The sequence below is a fragment of the Oncorhynchus mykiss genome, chromosome 26 (assembly GCF_057628025.1).
Source record: "Oncorhynchus mykiss isolate SJ-2025 chromosome 26, ASM5762802v1, whole genome shotgun sequence".
NCBI classification, from domain to species: domain Eukaryota; kingdom Metazoa; phylum Chordata; class Actinopteri; order Salmoniformes; family Salmonidae; genus Oncorhynchus; species Oncorhynchus mykiss.
The window spans coordinates 25,586,564-25,606,340 of NC_143047.1; the positions used below are offsets into that span (position 1 = coordinate 25,586,564).

The 19,777-nt window shown below is 45.4% G+C and overlaps 1 protein-coding gene and 1 non-coding gene across 8 annotated transcripts in view; one reads left to right on the forward strand and one right to left on the reverse strand.

Moving 5' to 3' along the window:
* The window catches only part of LOC110506693 (DENN domain-containing protein 5A), a 49,530-nt gene that overhangs the window by 16,803 nt on the left and 12,950 nt on the right, over positions 1-19,777 (reverse strand). For 2 of the 7 annotated variants that reach the window (XM_021586497.3, XM_036964403.2), the window contains exons 2-15: positions 14,055-14,123; positions 13,028-13,137; positions 12,172-12,871; positions 9,335-9,522; positions 7,310-7,624; positions 5,546-5,761; positions 3,555-3,789; positions 3,293-3,382; positions 2,423-2,573; positions 2,192-2,285; positions 945-1,076; positions 531-683; positions 317-404; positions 151-235 (exon numbers count right to left, since the gene is read on the reverse strand). In XM_021586497.3, coding sequence (XP_021442172.3) covers positions 151-235; positions 317-404; positions 531-683; positions 945-1,076; positions 2,192-2,285; positions 2,423-2,573; positions 3,293-3,382; positions 3,555-3,789; positions 5,546-5,761; positions 7,310-7,624; positions 9,335-9,522; positions 12,172-12,871; positions 13,028-13,137; positions 14,055-14,123 — 2,626 coding nt within the window. Of the gene's footprint in view, positions 1-150; positions 236-316; positions 405-530; positions 684-944; positions 1,077-1,705; positions 1,811-2,191; positions 2,286-2,422; positions 2,574-3,292; positions 3,383-3,554; positions 3,790-5,545; positions 5,762-7,309; positions 7,625-9,334; positions 9,523-12,171; positions 12,872-13,027; positions 13,138-14,054; positions 14,124-19,777 lie in introns of all 7 variants that reach the window. The other 5 variants (XM_021586499.3, XM_090222590.1, XM_090222591.1 and 2 more) reach the window with 4 other exon arrangements.
* On the forward strand, positions 17,649-17,703 carry LOC118944573 (U7 small nuclear RNA). Its single transcript, XR_005039925.2, has one exon. It is a non-coding gene; the product is annotated as a U7 small nuclear RNA (small nuclear RNA).

Below are 19,777 nucleotides of genomic sequence, written 5' to 3' on the forward strand. Positions count from 1 at the left end.
ATTCCCCTTACAACCATCCATCATTTCAAGACCATATGACTTGAAATTTATATTCACGAGGATACTTGGCAAATAGTGTATATACGGTAGGCAGAGCATCTGAAGACACTGATACTGTGGTAGACCTGGTGAATGGATGAGGAGACTCACCTCATGTCCCTGATCAGGGACACCTTGAGAGGGGGCAAGGCAGCGCCAGCGTCAGACTTGCGTCTCTCTGTGTTGTGGATGAGACCTGATGATGGGGAGGAGAGAGAGGGATGTGGCTATGGCTTTACATCACCGTCCATTCATCACATTTCAACGAGTGGCTTACCTGGGGGACCCAAACCGGCTGGTGCTGCATCCGTCTTCTCTTTGCTCTCCTGATAATGGAGCAGGTGGGACCACAAGGCAGATTTACCCTGGCAGATGAAGATGGAGATGCGGGAATGAATGAATACGCATTGAATGCACCTAAATGCATATATGTGTGTTAGTGTGTATATAAACTGTTTTTAAATAATACTTGTGTGTGTGTGTGTGCTGACCTGTTTGACCTGCAGCCCGTGGCTCCAGATCCTCTCCAGCAGGTCACAGAGGGAGGCGATAAGTGTGTTCTCCTCCACACCTGTAATGCTGACCTCCCCATGACCCAGCTCCACCGCCTCCCTGCCCATCTTCTCAACCAGCATGCGCTTGGTCTGGAGGGACACACACATCACCGTACAGGGAGATTACCATCTCTGGAGGCCAGATGGTTGACACTAGAGGTGCTGGATCTCAATATCCAAGTAATAGTCTACTGCAACGGTCATTGACATCAGAATACTTCTGAGTGACATTGAAACTACTAGAGACTCACTGAAGGTGTCGTATTTCAATATCCATGCGATAGTCTACTGCAATAGTCTACTGCAATGGTTATTGCAATCGTAATATAGGAAGACTGGTAGTTACCGTACCTTATTCCTGCACTCCTTCAGCAGACCCTCCACAAACTTCCAGTTGGTCTGAGCGATGACGGAGGGGGAGAGGTTGGACAGCTTGGGCTGCCGGATGGTAGTGCCCAGGTTCCTGGCCTCCTGGATGTATTTCTGTAATGAGACAGAGAGGACAGGGTCAGACAGGGCATGGTCAGACAGGACAGGGTCATGGAAGGACAGGGTCAGAGAGGACACACATAGAGTGGCCGAAGAGTAGGCTATACACCAAGGGAGAGTAATCAATTTGGCTCAATGTTCATCATCACATAAACACAGAGGGTCACATCACTCGGCAACCAACCACAGAACGTATACAGTGCATACTGTGGATAGATTTCTGGTAACTACTACAGTGAGGGATTGATCATTCCAGAGGAGGGAGAGGGAGGAACTCTGAGTCAGTTGTATAATGAGCTGAGCTGCCTGTACTGAGGTCATTTTATGAGACGATGTGTTTCTCTCTTTTACCTTTATGACCTTAACATCCATCCTGGGAGGCGTGTCAGCGCCATGGGTTTTCTGGGATGCTGTCAAATCAATCTAAATAATGCGTTCTTAATGTGGAGTTAAGTGCACCCTAAAGTGAAACCCTAAACCTGAGAAGAAACCCTGGAAAGTGATCTGGAGTATCAGGTAAAGCTGTGATGCTAGGAGGAGGAGGAGGGAGTGAGGACCACATGGGGGGAGGGGCCATGTGGACGTGGTGTGAGGCTCAGGCCCCACCCACTGCCAACACATACCACATCCACAGTCACAGACTTTAGACAGGGCCTGAAGGACTGCGAGAGCCAGTAGTAGTCTAGAAACAGCAGGAGCTGCAGCTCCGGGAACAGACACTCCACATGCTGGGAGCGTGAGTGTGTGTGAGACGGAGAGAGAAGGAGAGAGAGAGACACCAAAGAGAGAGTGTGTGAGAGAAATAGAGTAGGTAGATGTAAGGGAGACAGTAGGTGTCAGAGGGATAGAAACAGAAACAGAAAGAGAGGTTAGGTCAAGAGAAAATAATTGAGGTATAGAGAGTAAAAGAGAAAATGGACAAACAAGACTTTAATTCAATCGTTCCAGACGTTAGATATTTAGAAGTGAACAACGCAAGCCATGAAGAAGAGTGAGGAAGAAATCAAAAAGAAACTAATGATAACACAAAAACAGATAGACAAAATCCATGTGAATATGGTTTGGGAATGTTAATCCTGTTTTTCTAGGGCTGCTTGATGTCCTCTCACCTCTCTCTGGTCGTTGTCCAAGTAAAGGTGTTCAGCGTGTTGTTTCTGTCTGTCCTTCCTCCTCCACTGTGCTGGAGCACTCCTCTTCGCCCATCTAACATACAAACAAAACAACACTTAGAAAGATACGAAAGCCAAATAGCAAAGAGAGAGACAAAAACAAACATATTTTTTAAGTATTATCAATCAAAGTATGTAAATCAGTCTCTCTTGAGGAGGTGTGATACTCACTTGTTGCTGACGGGTCCAGTGGAGAGCACGTCAGACTGCAGCCGGGGGAAGAAGCCGTGTTCGTAGCGACCCTGGCCAATCTTCATATCCAGCAGGTGGGGATGCAGGGCCGTGTGGTCGATCTTAACCACCCGCATCTCTATTGCCTTCTCTGGGGTGACACAGAGAGGGGAGGAGGATGAGGTACTGTCACAGCAGATCCATTAGCACCAACCGTCATGGAGGATTTAACAGTCTTATGTCATTGTTAAGCCCCTCTGTGAGTGCCTATGAGTCATAGCACTGAGGAGTCACATAGATTCACCACTCCACATCTCATCTCTGACTCCTCACCGCCACACCTCCATGCTGTGAGTTATCATCACCTGACCTAGGGTTGCAAAATTCCTTTAAAGCTTATCAAAATTGTCAGGTTTTCCAGAAATCCTGGTTGGGGGATTCATGATTTCCTGCTTATTCCGTTCTGTTTCAGGGAATCTTCCAACCTGGATTTCTGGAAAAACTTGGAATTTTTGTAAAGTTATTGGAATTCTGCATCCTTAACCTGACCCAACACTCAACATCATCAGCATCAATGACAGCAGGCTACATAGTTAAGACTATTACAACGGTGTAGATAACAGTGTAATGTATTAGGTTAGTACATAACTGGTATGCATGCAATGAATCATACAATTACAGAGAGGAATTTGAAAGAATTTATAGTGAGCTTTAACAGCTAAATTAATTTTGACATGAATTATTCCAGGTGCTACTGACTGTTCCCAAAGACAGAGTAGAAGAAAGACCCTGTAATCATATTGTTCCCATAATGCATTGCAAGCACAAACAATAACCCACCACCAAGGTGAAATAAGGATGGATTATTACTAAGGTGAGCCTTGTAGATCTCTAACCCAATGGAGTGAGGTTCAGGGGAGACAAAATCAATTTTCTCATATCGCTTTTGAAGGAGTTTGTCTGAAAACGAGAACAGTTACAGTTACAGTCTGTTAGCAAAGAAAGGTTCAAATAAATCAGTGTGGAAGGATTTGAGACATGTGTGTCTTGAAAACATACAAGTATCTTGCACCATCTGAGACAATGATCTCCTAATAGTATAGGTGTGAAAACAGGTCTCCTCCTTTCTTACCCGCCTCGTCGATATTGGTGCAGGTCTGGTACATGGAGGTGCGCAGGGTGGGCGTGCGCACGTTCAGCATGCGGATTTTGTCCACGCGGGAGTCAAACACCCTCAACGTGTGTTCCTTGTCCTCATCATCATGGCAAAGGATCTTACTATCGATGAAGGAGGCGAACATCTGAGTCTCCAGGAAACGGGACAGGAAGGGCAGGTAGGGCTCAGGCTGGTCAGAGAGGAAGGAGGCCTGGAATCGACAAGAATCACATCACAAAATGAAGTGAGGACTCCCAGGGGCCAATTAATATGAAAAGCTTTAAAGCGCATTGAAGACTTCCACTCAAATTAATGTTTCTGAGTCTGGAGTGGGACTGCATCCCAAATGGCACCCTATTCCCTAAATCAAATCAAATCAAAGTTTATTTGTCATGTGCGCCGAATACAACAACCTTACAGTGAAATGCTTACTTACAGGCTCTAACCAATAGTGTGAAAAAAAGGTGTGTGTGTGTGTAGGTAAGTAAAGAAATAAAACAACAGTAAAAAGACATTTGAAAATAACAGTAGCAAGGCTATATACAGACACCGGTTAGTCAGGCTTATTGAGGCAGTATGTACATGTAGGTATGGTTAAAGTGACTATGCATATATGATGAACAGAGAGTAGCAGCAGCGTAAAAGAGGGGTTGGGGGGAGGCACACGATGCAAATAGTCCGGGTAACCATTTGGTTACCTGTTCAGGAGTCTTATGGCTTGGGGGTAAAACTGTTGAGAAGCCTTTTTGTCCTAGACTTGGCACTCCGGTACAGCTTGCCATTTGGTAGTAGAGAGAACAGTCTATGACAATTTTTAAGGCCTTCCTCTGACACCACCTGGTGTAGAGGTCCTGGATGGCAGGCAGCTTTGCCCCTGTGATGTACTGGGCCGTACGCACTACCCTCTGAGGTGCCTTGCATTCGGAGGTCGAGCAATTGCCGTACCAGGCAGTGATGCAACTGGTCAGGATGCTCTCGAAGTTGCAGCTGTAGAACCTTTTGAGGGTCCCATGCCAAATCTTTTTAGTCTCCTGAGGGGGAAAAGGCTTTGTCGTGCCCTCTTCACGACTGTCTTGGTGTGTTTGGACCATTCTAGTTTGTTGTTGATGTGGACACCAAGGAACTTGAAGCTCTCAATCTGCTCCACTACAGCCCCGTCGATGAGAATGGGGGCGTGCTCGGGGGCTCCTTTTCCTGTAGTCCACAATCATCTCCTTAGTCTTGGTTACGTTGAGGGATAAAGTTGTATTCTGGCACCACCCGGCCAGGTCTCTGATCTCCTCCCTATAGGCTGTCTCGTCGTTGTCGGGGATCAGGCCTACCACTGTTGTGTCGTCTGCAAACTTAATGATGGTGTTGGAGTCGTGCCTGGCCATGCAGTCGGGGGTGAACAGGGAGTACAGGAGGGGACTGAGCACGCACCCCTGGGGAGCTCCAGTGTTGAGGATCAGTGTGGCAGATGTGTTGCTACCTACCCTCACCACCTGGGGGCGGCCCGTCAGGAGGTCCAGGATCCAGTTGCAGAGGGAGGTGTTTAGTCGAAGGTTCCTTAGCTTAGTGATGAGCTTTGAGGGCACTATGGTGTTAAACACTGAGCTGTAGTCAATGAATAGCATTCTCACATAGGTGTTCCTTTTGTCCAGGTGGGAAAGGGCAGTGTGGAGTGCAATAGAGATTGCATCATCTGCGGATCTGTTTGGGTGGTATGCAAAATGGAGTGGGTCTAGGGTTTCTGGGATAATGGCGTTGATGTGAGCCATTACTAGCCTTTCAAATCACTTCATGGCTACGGACGTGAGTGCTACGGGTCTGTAGTCATTTAGGCAGGTTGCCTTTGTGTTCTTGTGCACAAGGACTATGGTGGTCTGCATGATAGCAGACTATATTGTGCACTACTTTTGACCATATCCCTAAGGCCCCTTATCAAAAGTAGTGGACTATATAGGGAATCTAGTCTCTGATCTCACCTTGTCAAAGTTCTGCATCTGGTCCCTGTTGCTGAACCAGGACTCCTTGTCCTGGCTGGGCTGGATGACAAACACCTCGTAGTCGGCGAACATCTGGGTGAAGCGGTTGGCGAAGACCTCTCGCACCTGGATGTTGAGCTGGTGCATCTTCAGCTCCTCCTCATCACACTGCACCTTCAGGTCCTTGTTGCTGCTGGCATCCTCCCTCACATCCAACTGGAAGAGAGAGAGGGGGAAGAAACACAGTGGCTCAGGAAAACACAGCACAGAAAAATAGAGAGAGTGAAAAAGAAGAAGAAAAAGAGGGGTTTGATGACAGAAGTTAAGAAAGCCATAGAGCAGGGGTCGACAACAGGGGTCACCAATATTCCCACTAATAGAAAATATAGAAATATGTGATCGTGTAATCAAGGTATGAAATTATTGTTATTATCAAATCCAATCAATGTTTGGGCTTAGTTGTGGTCAATTTGCAGTGTTCAAATTATTAGAATTATGTTCCGGCCTCCCGACCATCCACTGTGATAAAAATCGGCCCGCGGCTGAATCTAGTTGCCTACTCCTGCAATAGAGGGTATGGGTTTCTTATCTCCATGTTAGCACAGGCTGCTGGAGCACTGATAGGGGCATGGGGGAAAAAGTCTGAGATGTATTGATTTATTGACAAAAAAACTGAAAACACACATTCCTCTGTTACAATAAAATTGTTACACAGTTGCAGATCTCAACATGCAAGAGCAGGACAAAAGGACACAGTGAGTGAGTCGCCTATACATGTACGCATAGACATGAAGATGAGTAATGGCTACGAAGCCCAGATCAGATGGCAGGGATGTGTCCTACTGAGCCCTCCTCTAATTCATCGCTCTACACCACTGATCCTAAATCAGGTGGTTACCTTAATGTGAGACATGGCCACAATGACCCTACCTGAAGCCTTACCCACGAATTGAGGAGCTAAAAGCAGACTACCAGGGCAGGCAATCTCTTCAGAGAAAGCTAATGCTAGCCCCTACTAGTCCATAAGCTGCTTACTCTGGGCTCCTACAGATATGGAGAGTTAGAGAGACCTCCTCTCGGGAGTTAAAAGCTAATTCATTCATTCACTGGTCTGTAATGTGATTCTGCTGAAACATTACCATCTATTACCAACGGCCCTCTGTGTCATGTTCAAACCAGATGGCAATTAGGTTCTGTATGGGCGCCAATTTTCTGTTGATGGCAATGTAACAGACTTCCTCCGTCACCAGGGCTGAGCACAGCACACTCGGAGCTAGCCGGCAGCAGCTTACATGGGCAGCTCATAGACTGCCTTTCCCACCACAGTATCTTTGCTCTACAAACCCCTTAGTCATTTTCAAAAGACTGTGACAGACATGCAGTATTAATCTGCAATAATCTACACTGAATATACCAAACATTAGGAACACCTTCCTATTATTGACTTGACTCTACAAGGTGTCAAGTGTTCCACAGGGATGCTGACCCATATTGCTTCCCACAGTTGTGTCGATTTGGCTGGATGTCCTTTGGGTGGTGGACCATTGTTGATACTTCAACCATCTCCTCCCCTTCATCTACACTGATTGAAGTGGATTTAACAAGTGACATCAATAAGGGATCATGGCTTTTACCTGGATTCACATGGTCAGTCTATGTCATGGAAAGAGCAGGTGCTCTTAATATTTTGTACACTCAGTGTATATGCAGACTATCTAGAATAATATGTTCCAGTCAAATGGATGACTGTGGCCCTGCTCTCACCTTCTCCAGGCTGACCCCAGTCCTCTTGACCAGGGCCTGCAGTCTAGCGATGGTCTCGTTCTCCCTCAGCAGGTAGGAGTTGAGGGGCGAGCTGGCCAGGTTGCCGTTGCGTCTGTCCGTGACCATGTCGGTGGAGCGGAAGCCCCAGTGTTTGGCCTGGCCCTGGCTGTGGAGCGGGTTCCCCTCCGGAGACACACCGAAGGCCAACAGCACCTCGGAGATCTCCTGGATGAACTCTAGCTTGTTGGGGAACAGAGGGAGGTCCTCTGGCAGCTCAATGAAGTGGTTGTCGATGTCCACGAAACACAAGTTGGCCTGGAATGACAGGTGGTCTTTTTTAGCTGTCATTGTAAACATGTCGGTGAAACAGAGAACACCAGAGAGAAGCAAACTGAGTGATAGTTATGTTCTTGTTATAGCAGAACCATTCCCACTTTTCTCCACTAGGTGGCTTAACGCAGAGCAGTACCAATTGAGGCATAAGGAGAAAAGATGTGGATGACTTCAAGAGATTAACTGAAGACAGTAATATAATGTCAACAGATACTCTGAATGGGACAAACTACTCTTTTGAAAAAGCCCTCCATTGTTGATCTGCTGCCTTTCATCTTAAAAGTATTAGGATTTAAATATAGAAATGGATGAATAAGGCAATATTGAGATTGACTTAGGTCATCAATTCACAAATTCTCAGGCTTTTTATTCATCATAGCTCTTTCCATTGGACCGGCTCCAGATGTGTAAAAGCTGGTTGCAACAGCACCCTTCCTCCAGATGTGTAAAAGCTGGTTGCAACAGCACCCTTCCTCCAGATGTGTAAAAGCTGGTTGCAACAGCACCCTTCCTCCAGATGTGTAAAAGCTGGTTGCAACAGCACCCTTCCTCCAGATGTGTAAAAGCTGGTTGCACACACAGCACCCTTCCTCCAGATGTGTAAAAGCTGGTTGCACACACAGCACCCTTCCTCCAGATGTGTAAAAGCTGGTTGCACACACAGCACCCTTCCTCCAGATGTGTAAAAGCTGGTTGCACACACAGCACCCTTCCTCCAGATGTGTAAAAGCTGGTTGCACACACAGCACCCTTCCTCCAGATGTGTAAAAGCTGGTTGCACACACAGCACCCTTCCTCCAGATGTGTAAAAGCTGGTTGCACACACAGCACCCTTCCTCCAGGCTCTGTGTTGAAGGGCCTTTAGCAGAATTGCTGTGTACAGGAGCAAAGCAACGTGTTTTGATCAACCGTAAAAGCATGGGTAAGCTACAGCATGGTTAATGAGGGCTGTTTGTCCTCACAAAGGAAACACTCTACCCTTTGAGAACATCATTAAGAAGTAAACACAAACCCATTTTATTTAAGAACAATCATTAAGCATGAATAATGTTTAACGACAACCACTTAGCATTTATCAATGGGTTATCTAAGTAATTAATCAATCATTTAAGTAAATTGATAAAAAATTCACCTCCTTTCTCTAAATCTGGTGGAAAAACGACTGTTAATCAAAACGAAGGACAAAAACCAGCCTGGAGACCTAGGGATCGAGGGATGGTTTGTAATCTGTGATTACAAAGGCCCTGTGATTCTCTCTACAGATTAGCCAATTTCATGCCGTCACTTTGTTGGGTGTATCAGACAGCAGATGGAGATGGGGTTGGCAGGAGTGTCCAGAGGGAAGTCGTTGTTAGTATTCTCAGCACAAACACCATTCACGCATTGCAATCTGATTAGAAATGACTTGTTATTGCTCTGACAGGCTGCATTTAAAGAGGGCTGGGCTGAGGGAATCCAACTAAATGGTTTCAGCTAGAGCTGAATGTTTCCAATTAAAAAAGCCTTTTGGAGAGAAGGAATAGGGAGGATGGGAGAGGAGAGAAATTAGAAAAATGAACAAGGTAAACAACCCTTGAGAAACAATTCCATGCACAAATCTCAAAAATCTGTGTGTGTGCGTGTGTGTATGGCAGTAGCTGTGTGTATGTGTGTGCAAACATGCGTGCATAGGTGCATGAGTGTATAGGTTACCTCCTGGGGCAGCTCTAGTTTGGTGCGGTCACCCTCTCCGTTGGAGTGCAGGCCCATCAGGTAGGGCACTGGGGCATCCAGGAAGTGCAGCAGTGAGGCGGGCAGGATGGGCACATAGACATGCTGCCACTGGAAAGGGAACATTAAGGCTGTGATGCTCTCGGCCACAGTCATCAGCCTTTGGTAATCTGTCACACAAACAACAGAGGAGAGAGTCACAAACTGACTGGTTGTATATGGTCACAAAGGCTAAATGTTTTGACACCTACAGTATGCAATGTATTGTAATGTACAGGGTTAAACAGTCCACTCCAAGTCAAGTGTTTGGCATCCATGTAATCTTCCATCCAGTCCTGTTTATCTACCTTCCTTCTCTATCAGTCACAACAAGTCTACATTCAGTAGCAGCTCTGTCTTTGCTGTTCTACTGCCAAAATAACTACAAGTTCTACATTTGGCCTTCTGTTCTCCCCCATTCTCCCCCCAGAATTGGCCCTCGCCCCTCTCCTCTCTCGCCAGGACAGGCCCTCTCCCTACTCCCCAGAACAGGCTCTCTCCCTTCTCCTCTCTCCCCCCAGAACAGGCCCTCTCCACTCTCCCTCCAGAAAAGGCCCTCTTCTCTCTACCCCCAGAACGGCTCTGTCCCCTCTCCTCTTTCCCCCGAGAACAGGCCCCCTTCTCTCTCTCCCCAGAACAGGCCCTCTCCCCTCTCCTCTCTCCCCCCAGAACAGGCCCTCTCCCCTCTGCCCCAAACAGACCCTCTCCCCCCAGAACAGGCACTCTCCCAGGCCGGGTCTCCCCCTCGTTGGGCCACCTCTCCCAGGACCTGGGCCAGGGACTCAGAGACAGGAATACTAATCTAGCCTGTCTGCTAGTGCTCTGACCTTGCCTGGTGAACAACAGGCCTTTTCAGAGCATGATACCACCTTCCTGAGAAAAACCACAAACAGACAGACACACACACACACACACGCATGCATGCAAATGCAAGGACGTGTGCACAAACAAACACATGAAAGTACACACACACACAAACACACAAATGCATGCACACACACACAAATGACACCACAGTATCATACACACACAGGCCTTGCCAACAGCTAATCTGGTCTAAGAGAAAACAAACTCTTTAAAAGGGTCATTCATCAGATATTCAACTGGGGGAAATCTAATGAGCTTCAGTGTTGGCGTAGTCCTCCACTTGTCCACCCCTCTGTTGCGCTGCTTCCCACAAGGCCTTTCCAAGACGAATAAGGTCATCGGAACCTATTTTAGTGCTTTGCTAACAGAATGAGAGCTCTATATACAGACTACTAACATGCAGGCCAGGTAGGGGAAATGGCAAGCTTCCAATGATCTACTTGAAGAGATGGGAAAAACAGCAGCAGATGCTCGTTTCAATGAGGATTCATGTACTGTATGTGGGAAAGACACAGGCCAGGCCAGGGCCTATGTATCTGAGTTATGAATTATGCCTCTATTTTTAGAACAGACCCTCTCCAGTCAGCTAATTTTTAGTATGGGGCATCACTTGCCTCAGCCTATGCAGCTTTAACTAACGACACCCTGTCCCTGCTCGGTGGAAAGCTCGCAGGTTCACACTCCAGAAAACACTCCTCAGCACACATCCTGCAATGAGCCTTCTGGAGAAAAAAAGGGATGATGTCATCTCCAACCAATCATCTTTATCCTGCATCAGTGACTGCGTCCTCCTCCTTATCCTCCTGCAAGGGTTGCCTAGCAACACCACAGCATTGCTCCTCTCGCCCCTGGCGTTTTATAAACAATTTGCCTTTTCCCTGTCTCCGTAATGGATCCTATCAACACGCCAGCTCCCCAATCCTGAAACAATCTTCCTGCTGCACTCCACTGACTCTGATCAAAGTCAATCTCAGTGTGCTTCCATGGAGGAGGAATACGCCATTCTGTATAAAAAGCTAATTTTCTTTTCAAAACCTCCAACATTGGTCCCTGAACAAAACAATTCCTGATTGGAGCTGATTTATTATGTAAAATACTGTTTCTTTTCACACATAGTAGAAGACCTGTTTCTATCAATTCTGTAGATCACATTTTTCTATGTGCCAAATGACATGTGTCATATCTAAATATCTCTCATTCCTCACAAAAAAAGTCCTCTTGAATGTGTCCCTATTCACTGACGATCTCTCGCAGTGTGGGCCATGAGCAGGGGGAAACAAAGAGGGCCTGATCACAGCACACACACTGCTGCTGCAAAACAGCCTGTTTACCCCAGCAACTCACACCAGCACACACACACCAGATATACACACACACACAAGCTAGGCCTGAGTTGAGAGCCCATGAGGAGAAACTAACATTTACATAAGCTAGGAAGAACACAGCTTTCCTTAAAGGTCCAATACAGCCGTTTTTATCTCAATATCAAATAACTTCTGGGTAACAATGAAGTACCTTACTGTAATTGTTTTCAATTAAAATGGTCAACAATATATATACAAAAATAGCTTCTTAGCAAAGGGTAATGTCTCAAGCAATAAGTTTGCTAGGACCATTATAATTTTCACTATGTCACAGTATTATTACAACCTCATAGTGTGGAAATATATATAAAACACTGGACAATTGAGTTTTTAACTGCACTAGGCCTTTAATGGAATCGCAGGATAGTTTATTTAATCTGCCTGGATAACAGTTCCAATGAACATACCGAAGGTCCTAACCACAACTGTTATTTCTGATTTCTGTTGAAATAACAAATCCCAATCCTTTCTAAAAGCGATGGGGACAATAGACAGGAAACCACAGAAAGCTCAGCAGATCAGAGAGAAAGATCCTAAGTAAGGACTTACGCTGTGAGTAGAGCAGGATCTGGATCTCCAACAGGGCACAGGTAAACAGCTGGAGGACGTTCTCCACCCCCAGCAGCTCAAACACCTGGCTGATAGGGAAGTCAAAGAGAGGCAGCTCTGCCGTGCTGGGCCTCTGGCACACCACTGGCCCATACACCCCCGAGAACTTCAGGGAGCGCCCAGCGGGAGGCAGGGGCACCTCGTACAGGATGTTGTAGACGTAGCTCTCCAAGGGGAGGGGTGGGGGCTGGGGGGAGGAGACGGCCTGGTGGAGCTGCTGGAGCACCTTCCTGCAGGCCTGGGGGAAGGCCATGGGCGCGATGAGGCAGATGCACTTGGACACGTAGAGCGTGTCGCGGCTGATGTCGTAGGAGTTGAAGCGCTGCAGCCGGGAGATGGAGGGCGTGGGGAGGAGCGTGTGTTGGGGGTGGGGGTTGAGAGGGTGGGGATGGAGGTGGCGTTGGTCCTCAGGGCACCGCGGGGTGGTGGGGGTGTGCAGGATGTCGTATTGTTCGGCATTGTGCATGTGGTACAGGGTCTGCATGGCGCTGCAGATCTGCTTGCTGGTCACCTCCTCGTAGAAAGTGAGGGCAAAGCCGTACGTCCGCGAGCCGTCCTCCCGCGTGATGATGAAGGAGTGGAACTGAGGCTCACGTGTGTCCGCCTGCGTGCGGAAGGCCAGACCCTTTGGCATACACAGCTGAGAGAGCAGGTAATAGATCAGGTTAGTCGATCTGTAAAATGATACAGGTTCTAATCCATAATGATATACAGATGTAAACCCTGGAAACAGAAATGGGTATAGCTTCAAATAAAATACACTTTGTGTTAGTTACACATTCTGCAGTTCCCTTACCATGCCAACGGCATCCTGGTCAAAGGGACTCCACTCCACATTCTCTGGGTAGTGTGCTAGAACTTTGGATTTAAAGGTTCTCCGCAGTGGACTCTGCTCAAAATTCTCACCTGAAAGAGAGGAAGAAATAGAGGGACAGAGAAAAAGACAGAAGGAAAAAGAGAGAGCAAAAAATTCAGGACTCCGGGCCCAAAGTGCAACAGAAGCGCAAAATGATGCAGAGGCCCAATCAGAAGCAGACTTGAGGCACAAGACAACCCTCTTCACAGGAAATAGGAAGTGAGCACAGTGGTCTGGAGAGAAAGGCTGTATTGCATCATGTAAAGCTGTCAACAACATCCTGTACTGGGTCAGTGAAGGAAAGTAACCGCTGCCAAAGAGGTCAAATAGTCAGATAATAATAATGGTTTTGTTTGTATAAATCTATTCAGAAAAAGACAATAATTGTTGCTTGTAAGAAAACAAACTTTGACACATAGGATTACCAGTAAAGTGACAGCTTTTATGGCAATACAGGCAAAGCAACCCACAAAACAATCAATCAATTAAACAAACCAACACAAATTAAATTGATTCAGATCCACAATGAAAGCAGAAGTGATGCACACACCAAGACATGATTGATAAGTCATTCAGAGTGGAAGGGGAGAGAACACATTGGCCAAGCAACACCAGCTCTGGTACATGTAGGTAGAACTGGGTGTGTGAGAGGTAGAGACGCAGTGATTGTCAAACAGATTGGCTTGTTGTTCAGTAGCTAGCTTCCAAAAGAGGAGGTAAAGGTAGAGGAGGAGGAGGGGGATGAGGAGAGAGGAGGAGGAGGAGAGAGGGAGGACCGGGAAGGGTGGAAAGAGGGAGGAAGGACATACGGAAAAGTGCTTGCAGAGTTCCCCTCACCTGTACAGAACTGAGTTCTCAGAAACATTACAAATCAACAAAAGGAGAGTGCTGTGAAACAAGGGCGTGTCAGGTTAAAGGAGCAAGCGGAGGTGAGGCCATTCTGAGGAGGGGGGCTGGTGGGGGTTACCTTCATCTGCACTCGCCAATCCTCTGGCCCCATCTCTGAATTTAGTAGCCTCTATATACTGGCATAAAGCTACACAACAGATAAAACAACAGTAATTAATCACATGGCTACCTCTGAGTACCGCATCATTTCTCAATATGTGCATACACAGCAGGAGTTACTCAGGACAGAAGGGTTCTGACAGTGTTCTCCTATAGGTGAGAGAAACACTGAGGGAACAACACATCATCTTCATGTGTGTATGGAGGAACAGAGGTTTCTGTTAGGTTCAGGTTTCTGTCAAGTTTCTGTCTAAACCAGCTGGGTGTGTTGTCAGAGAATGATGTGTGTTGCTGTAGCAATGCAGTGCTCTCCTCTCCAAAGCCCATGATTAATCCCTGTTGTCAGTGCTATTCTGTGGATTATGATATTACAGTGAACACACTTGAAGAACTGTATCTGTGTGTTATAATACATGAGGGAATATGATCAGGCCTGTGCTGGTTCTGAAGGAAGCAACACAGTGTAACTTACGAAGAATGAGATCATTTAAAAACACCTGAGAGGATTGTGGACGATCCAAAAAAACACACATTAACTGTAGTGTTTCAGAACAAGTGGAATGTGGCAGACACCGGGCTATAAAAAAGAAACTAGGGTACTGAACAAAGAAAGTAATTGTTAAACAATAAGTTATCCTGATAGTATTAAAAAATATGTGCTCGGCTGTAAGTCAAAGTTATGAATGACACACATTCTTCCCTGTATGGTCATAACAGTGCATTGTCCCATGGAGTCTTGTATTGAAAAAGGCCTGGCAGCCCAGACATCCTTCTCCATTCTATTCTGTTGCCTTTGTCTTTCTCTAGTCAAAGCTATGAACAAACATGTTCTTGATTGCCTGAGGTAGAAGTCGGTAGATCATGTGTATCCTAAGACAGTCCGTGGGAGATCATAATAAGACTCTCTAGACTAGAGGTCGACTGATTAATCGGAATGACCGATTAATTAGGGCCGATTTCAAGTTTTCATAACAATCGGAAATCGGTATTTTTGGGCGTTGATTTTTTAAATATTTTTTATATACCTTTATTTAACTAGGCAAGTCAGTTAAGAACACATTCTTATTCTCAATGACGGCCTAGGAACTGTGGGTTAACTGCTTTGTTCAGGGGCAGAATGACAGATTTTCACCTTGTCAGCTCGGGGGATTCAATCTTGCAACCTTACAGTTAACTAGTCCAACCGTCTAACCACCTGCCTCTCATTGCACTCCACGAGGAGCCTGCCTGTTACGTGAATGCAGTAGAAGTCAAGGTAAGTTGCTAACTAGCATTAAACTTATCTTATAAAAAACAATCAATCAGTCATAATCACTAGTTATAACTACACATGGTTGATGATATTACTAGTTTATCTAGCGTGTCCTGCGTTGCGCTGGGGGATGATTTAACAAAAGCACATTTGCGAGCACAATCGTTGGACGACTGTACCTAACCATAAACACCAATGCCTTTCTTAAAATCAATACACAGAAGTATATATTTTTAAACCTGCATATTTAGCTAAAAGAAATCCAGTTTAGCAGGCAATATTAACCAGGTGAAATTGTGTCATTTCTCTTGCGTTCATTGCACGCAGAGTCAGGGTATATGCAACAGTTTGGGCAGCCTGGCTCATTGCAAACTAAGTTGCTAGAATTTTACGTAATTATGACATACATTGAAGGTTGTGCAATGTAACAAGAATATTTAGACTTATAGATGCCATCCATTAGATAAAATACAGAACGGTTCCGTATTTCACTGAAATAATAAACGTTTTGTTTTCGAAATGATAGTTTCCGGATTCGATCATATTAATGACCAAAGGCTCGTATTTCTGTGTGTTATTATGTTATAATTAAGTCTGATTTGATAGAGCAGTCTGACTGAGCAGCAGCAGGCCCGTAATCATTCATTCAAACAGCACTTTCGTGCGTTTTGCCAGCAGCTCTTCACAAGCACAGCGCTGTTTATGACTTCAAGCCTATCAGCCTAATGGCTGGTGTAACCGATGTGAAATGGCTAGCTAATTAGCTGGGTGCGCGCTAATACTGTTTCAAACGTCACTCGCTTTTAGATTTGGAGTAGTTATTCCCCTTGCGCTGCAAGGGCCGCGGCTTTTGTGGAGCGATGGGTAACGATGCTTCGAGTGTGGCTGTTGTCGATGTGTTCCTGGTTCGAGCCCAGGTAGGGGCGAGGAGAGGGACGGAAGCTATACTGTTACACTGGCAATGCTATAGTGCCTATAAGAACATCCAATAGTCAAAGGTATATGAAATACAAATGGTATAGAGAGAAATAGTCCTATAAATACTATATTAACTACAACCTAAAACCTCTTACCTTGGAATATTGAAGTCTCATGTTAAAAGGAACCACCAACTTTCATATGTTCTCATGTTCTGAGCAAGGAACTTAAACGTTAGCTTTTTTACACGGCACATATTTTACATGGCACATGTTACTTTCTTCTCCAACACTTTGATTTTGTATTATTTAAAACAAATTGAATATGTTTCATAATTTATTTGAGGCTAAATTGATTTTATTGATGTTTTATATCAAGTTAAAATAAGTGTTAATTCAGTATTGTTGTAATTGTCAATATTACAAATAAATACATTTTTAAAAATCGTCCGATTAATCGGTATCGGCTTTTTTGGTCATCCAATAATCGGTATCGCCGTTGAAAAATCATAATCAGTTGACCTCTATTAGAGATTACACTTCCTCTTCTAATTGTAATGTGGGGAGTTCAAAATAATGAAAAACAATCTACCAAATCTATTCATTTTAAAATGTTGATTACCTTTTGCAACAGTTAACAAGTTGTCCCAGATGAATGATGCAGTGCCCCCCCTTGGGCCAATAGAGATATCGCGTCTCACTAACACTTCAGTTAATTACTATAGCTCCCACCTTTGACCAATCAATGTAATTTTGTAAATGCCGGATCTCTATGGCAAGACGCATCATTCACCCAAGTTTAGTCAAAATCGTCCCAGTGCTGTCTGAGATATTGTGTGACTAACGTACAAATGGACAGACACAGATCCACAGTCCCCTCCCCAATTTCATTGTGGGGGACAATTGTCATTCACCTGATGATAAGGCAAGACGTTATTTAACATTTTTTTTGCAAACATATGATGGGGGGTCTTGGGGCACTGGTTTCCCTGGGAGGGGGTACCTGGGCAAGAAAATCGTGGCTGTAGAATGAACTGCTTAATCTGCTGTTTACTTTCACGTCCATAGCCTAGAATCCTGGGCTGGAAACTAGGCCAGGAATGTGAACAATTAGACTAGCCAAACAATGGAGTGGTATGTCAACAATACTAGGCACAATCAGACAGGAGACAAACAGAGAGCACAGAGAACATGGCATTCATCATGCTATCTATCCAGTCATGAAAACCTGGCTACTGTACAACTATAAGTCTATTCATATGTTAATGTTGAATTTGCATATACCCCACCCACTCCCCTCCCCCATATCCCATTGTATGCCATCCATGACCGAGAAACGTACATGCCAAATAGAGTCCATATCATTATTTCCTAACAAATCATGGAAAATTTGCTCTTTTAGTATTTGTCCCGTAGGTTTCCTCAGTGAGGAAGCCCCCAAAACTACATTGAAGAAAAAATACTGAAAATATTATGCGGAAGTTAGTATAATGCATGTTATATAATGTGCCACAAAACACATTATACATCACTGTATAAGTTAATGTTAAGGCTGGTTTTCCTTGTTATGTAGTTACCTCTGGATACTGTACAAGGCAGCCAAGAAAAAAGCCAAGAAAAAAGTGATCAATTGACACTCTTGTTTAACAAGCATTTGTGGGTGTTAAAAAGACACTGTTATGGGCCACTGAATTGATTATTTCTCTGCCATGAGGCCTAGTACACATGCCTACGCACACACAGTACTGGTCTCATCCATGGACTTCCCAAAGTTACAAGTACTAGGCCACTGTCCTCGCTTGCAACACTCACTACCGAGTTGCAAACTGACTCTGCAAGCAACACCATTACAATAATTGTTCGTCAGGAGCTTCATGAAATGGGTTTCCATGGCAGAGCAGCTACACACAAGCCTAAGATCACCATACGCAATACAAACTGTCGGCTGGAGTGGTGTAAAGCTTGCCGCCATTGGACTCTCCGCTCTCTCTCTCTAGTCCTGCGTGCCAGGGACTGCCTCCAGAACAGACCCCCTCCTGTGCTCAACCTACATACCATTCCTAGTGCCATCACGGCCAACTGAGCTGAGGATGGAATGACTCAGGAGAGCAGAGATGCCTCGTGCCTCTCAGTTATCAGATTGCTTAGCTCGTTATCATCACAGCAGAACATTCATGCAGACATCGCTAACATATCAAAAACCGATCGCAACAAAGACACCATGATCTTCTCACTGAGTGAGCCTAGCCAAAAATGCAGCAAAGCTATGGGCCATTTGGCTCATTCACACAGAGGAGAGACAGCTTATTTTTATGTTATTCACAGCCTTCAGAGCAAGGCCTCCCTCTGAAATACCCATGAGTGTTTTTCTACTCCATTAACTGGGCCTGTTGGGATTCCACACACAAATGCCCAACGCCGCGCCACAGCAGAATTCATTATTTACACACGGTCGTGAGAACAAAAAACCTGCACACTGCTGAGAGAGTGCATAAACAAGAAACAGAGGAAGAAGACAGACACTACTGCATTCTAAGTACTATATCCATATCCCCCAATACCATGGGCATGAGCATTCCCATCTTTCATCAGGAGAGGAGATGATGGAGAGAGAAGGTGCTTTATTTAACTCGCTGCGACCGCCAGATGGATGGGGTTTGAATGTTAGCAGCGATTCCACTGGTACTTAGCGCAAACTCCACCCACCTGGTGTGCCGTTGAACTCAATCAAGTGCCCAACACGGCACCATGTTCTTGAGCATGAGGCGCCTTCAGAGCAAACCCACCTCTCAGGACAATGGATTATCCTATTGGGTATTACTACACCACATCAGACGTCACACTGACATAAAGATGAGGGAGGCCAGCAGCCTCGTCTCACAGCGCAATCTGTCCACAAGGCGGCTGTATAAGAAAACATGACAGAGCAGAGATGAATGGTATAGGGGTAGAGGATCTAGGGGTTTAATCACCTCCTTGAATGAGAAATAAGAAAGGGCATACTTCTAACATATGGAGCAGAGCTTAGTAAATCAGCCCTGTTGATTAACAGCCACCAGTAACTCTTTAAGCCAAGGGGACAAGACGGGTAATGAGTGACTGCTCCATCTATCCAAGACACTTGTATGGATGGGGATTTCAAATCCTCTATATTATACCAGTCACTGGCCATGTATAACTGAGTGGACTGAGATGGATGGGTTCACTCCATGTTGACTCCAGCAGCATAACGGCAGGCGAATAGTAAGACAGACAGGGAGCAGGCGGCAGAGAAGCTTTCCTGTGAGAATGGGATGCGTAGCTAAACACCTGGAGACGCACAGCTGTAGAACCATTTGTTTACACATATCTGAGATAATCGTGGGGAAAACCAGTAGTCCTCTTTTCATACAGCACACCTGACTGATGTCTCAATGTACTGTATCAGTGGAGGAATCTCATACAGAATAATGCAAATTGTTGTTCTGATATCTTTTAAAATGCCTAGGGGGCTTCCTATATCAGGACACCTAC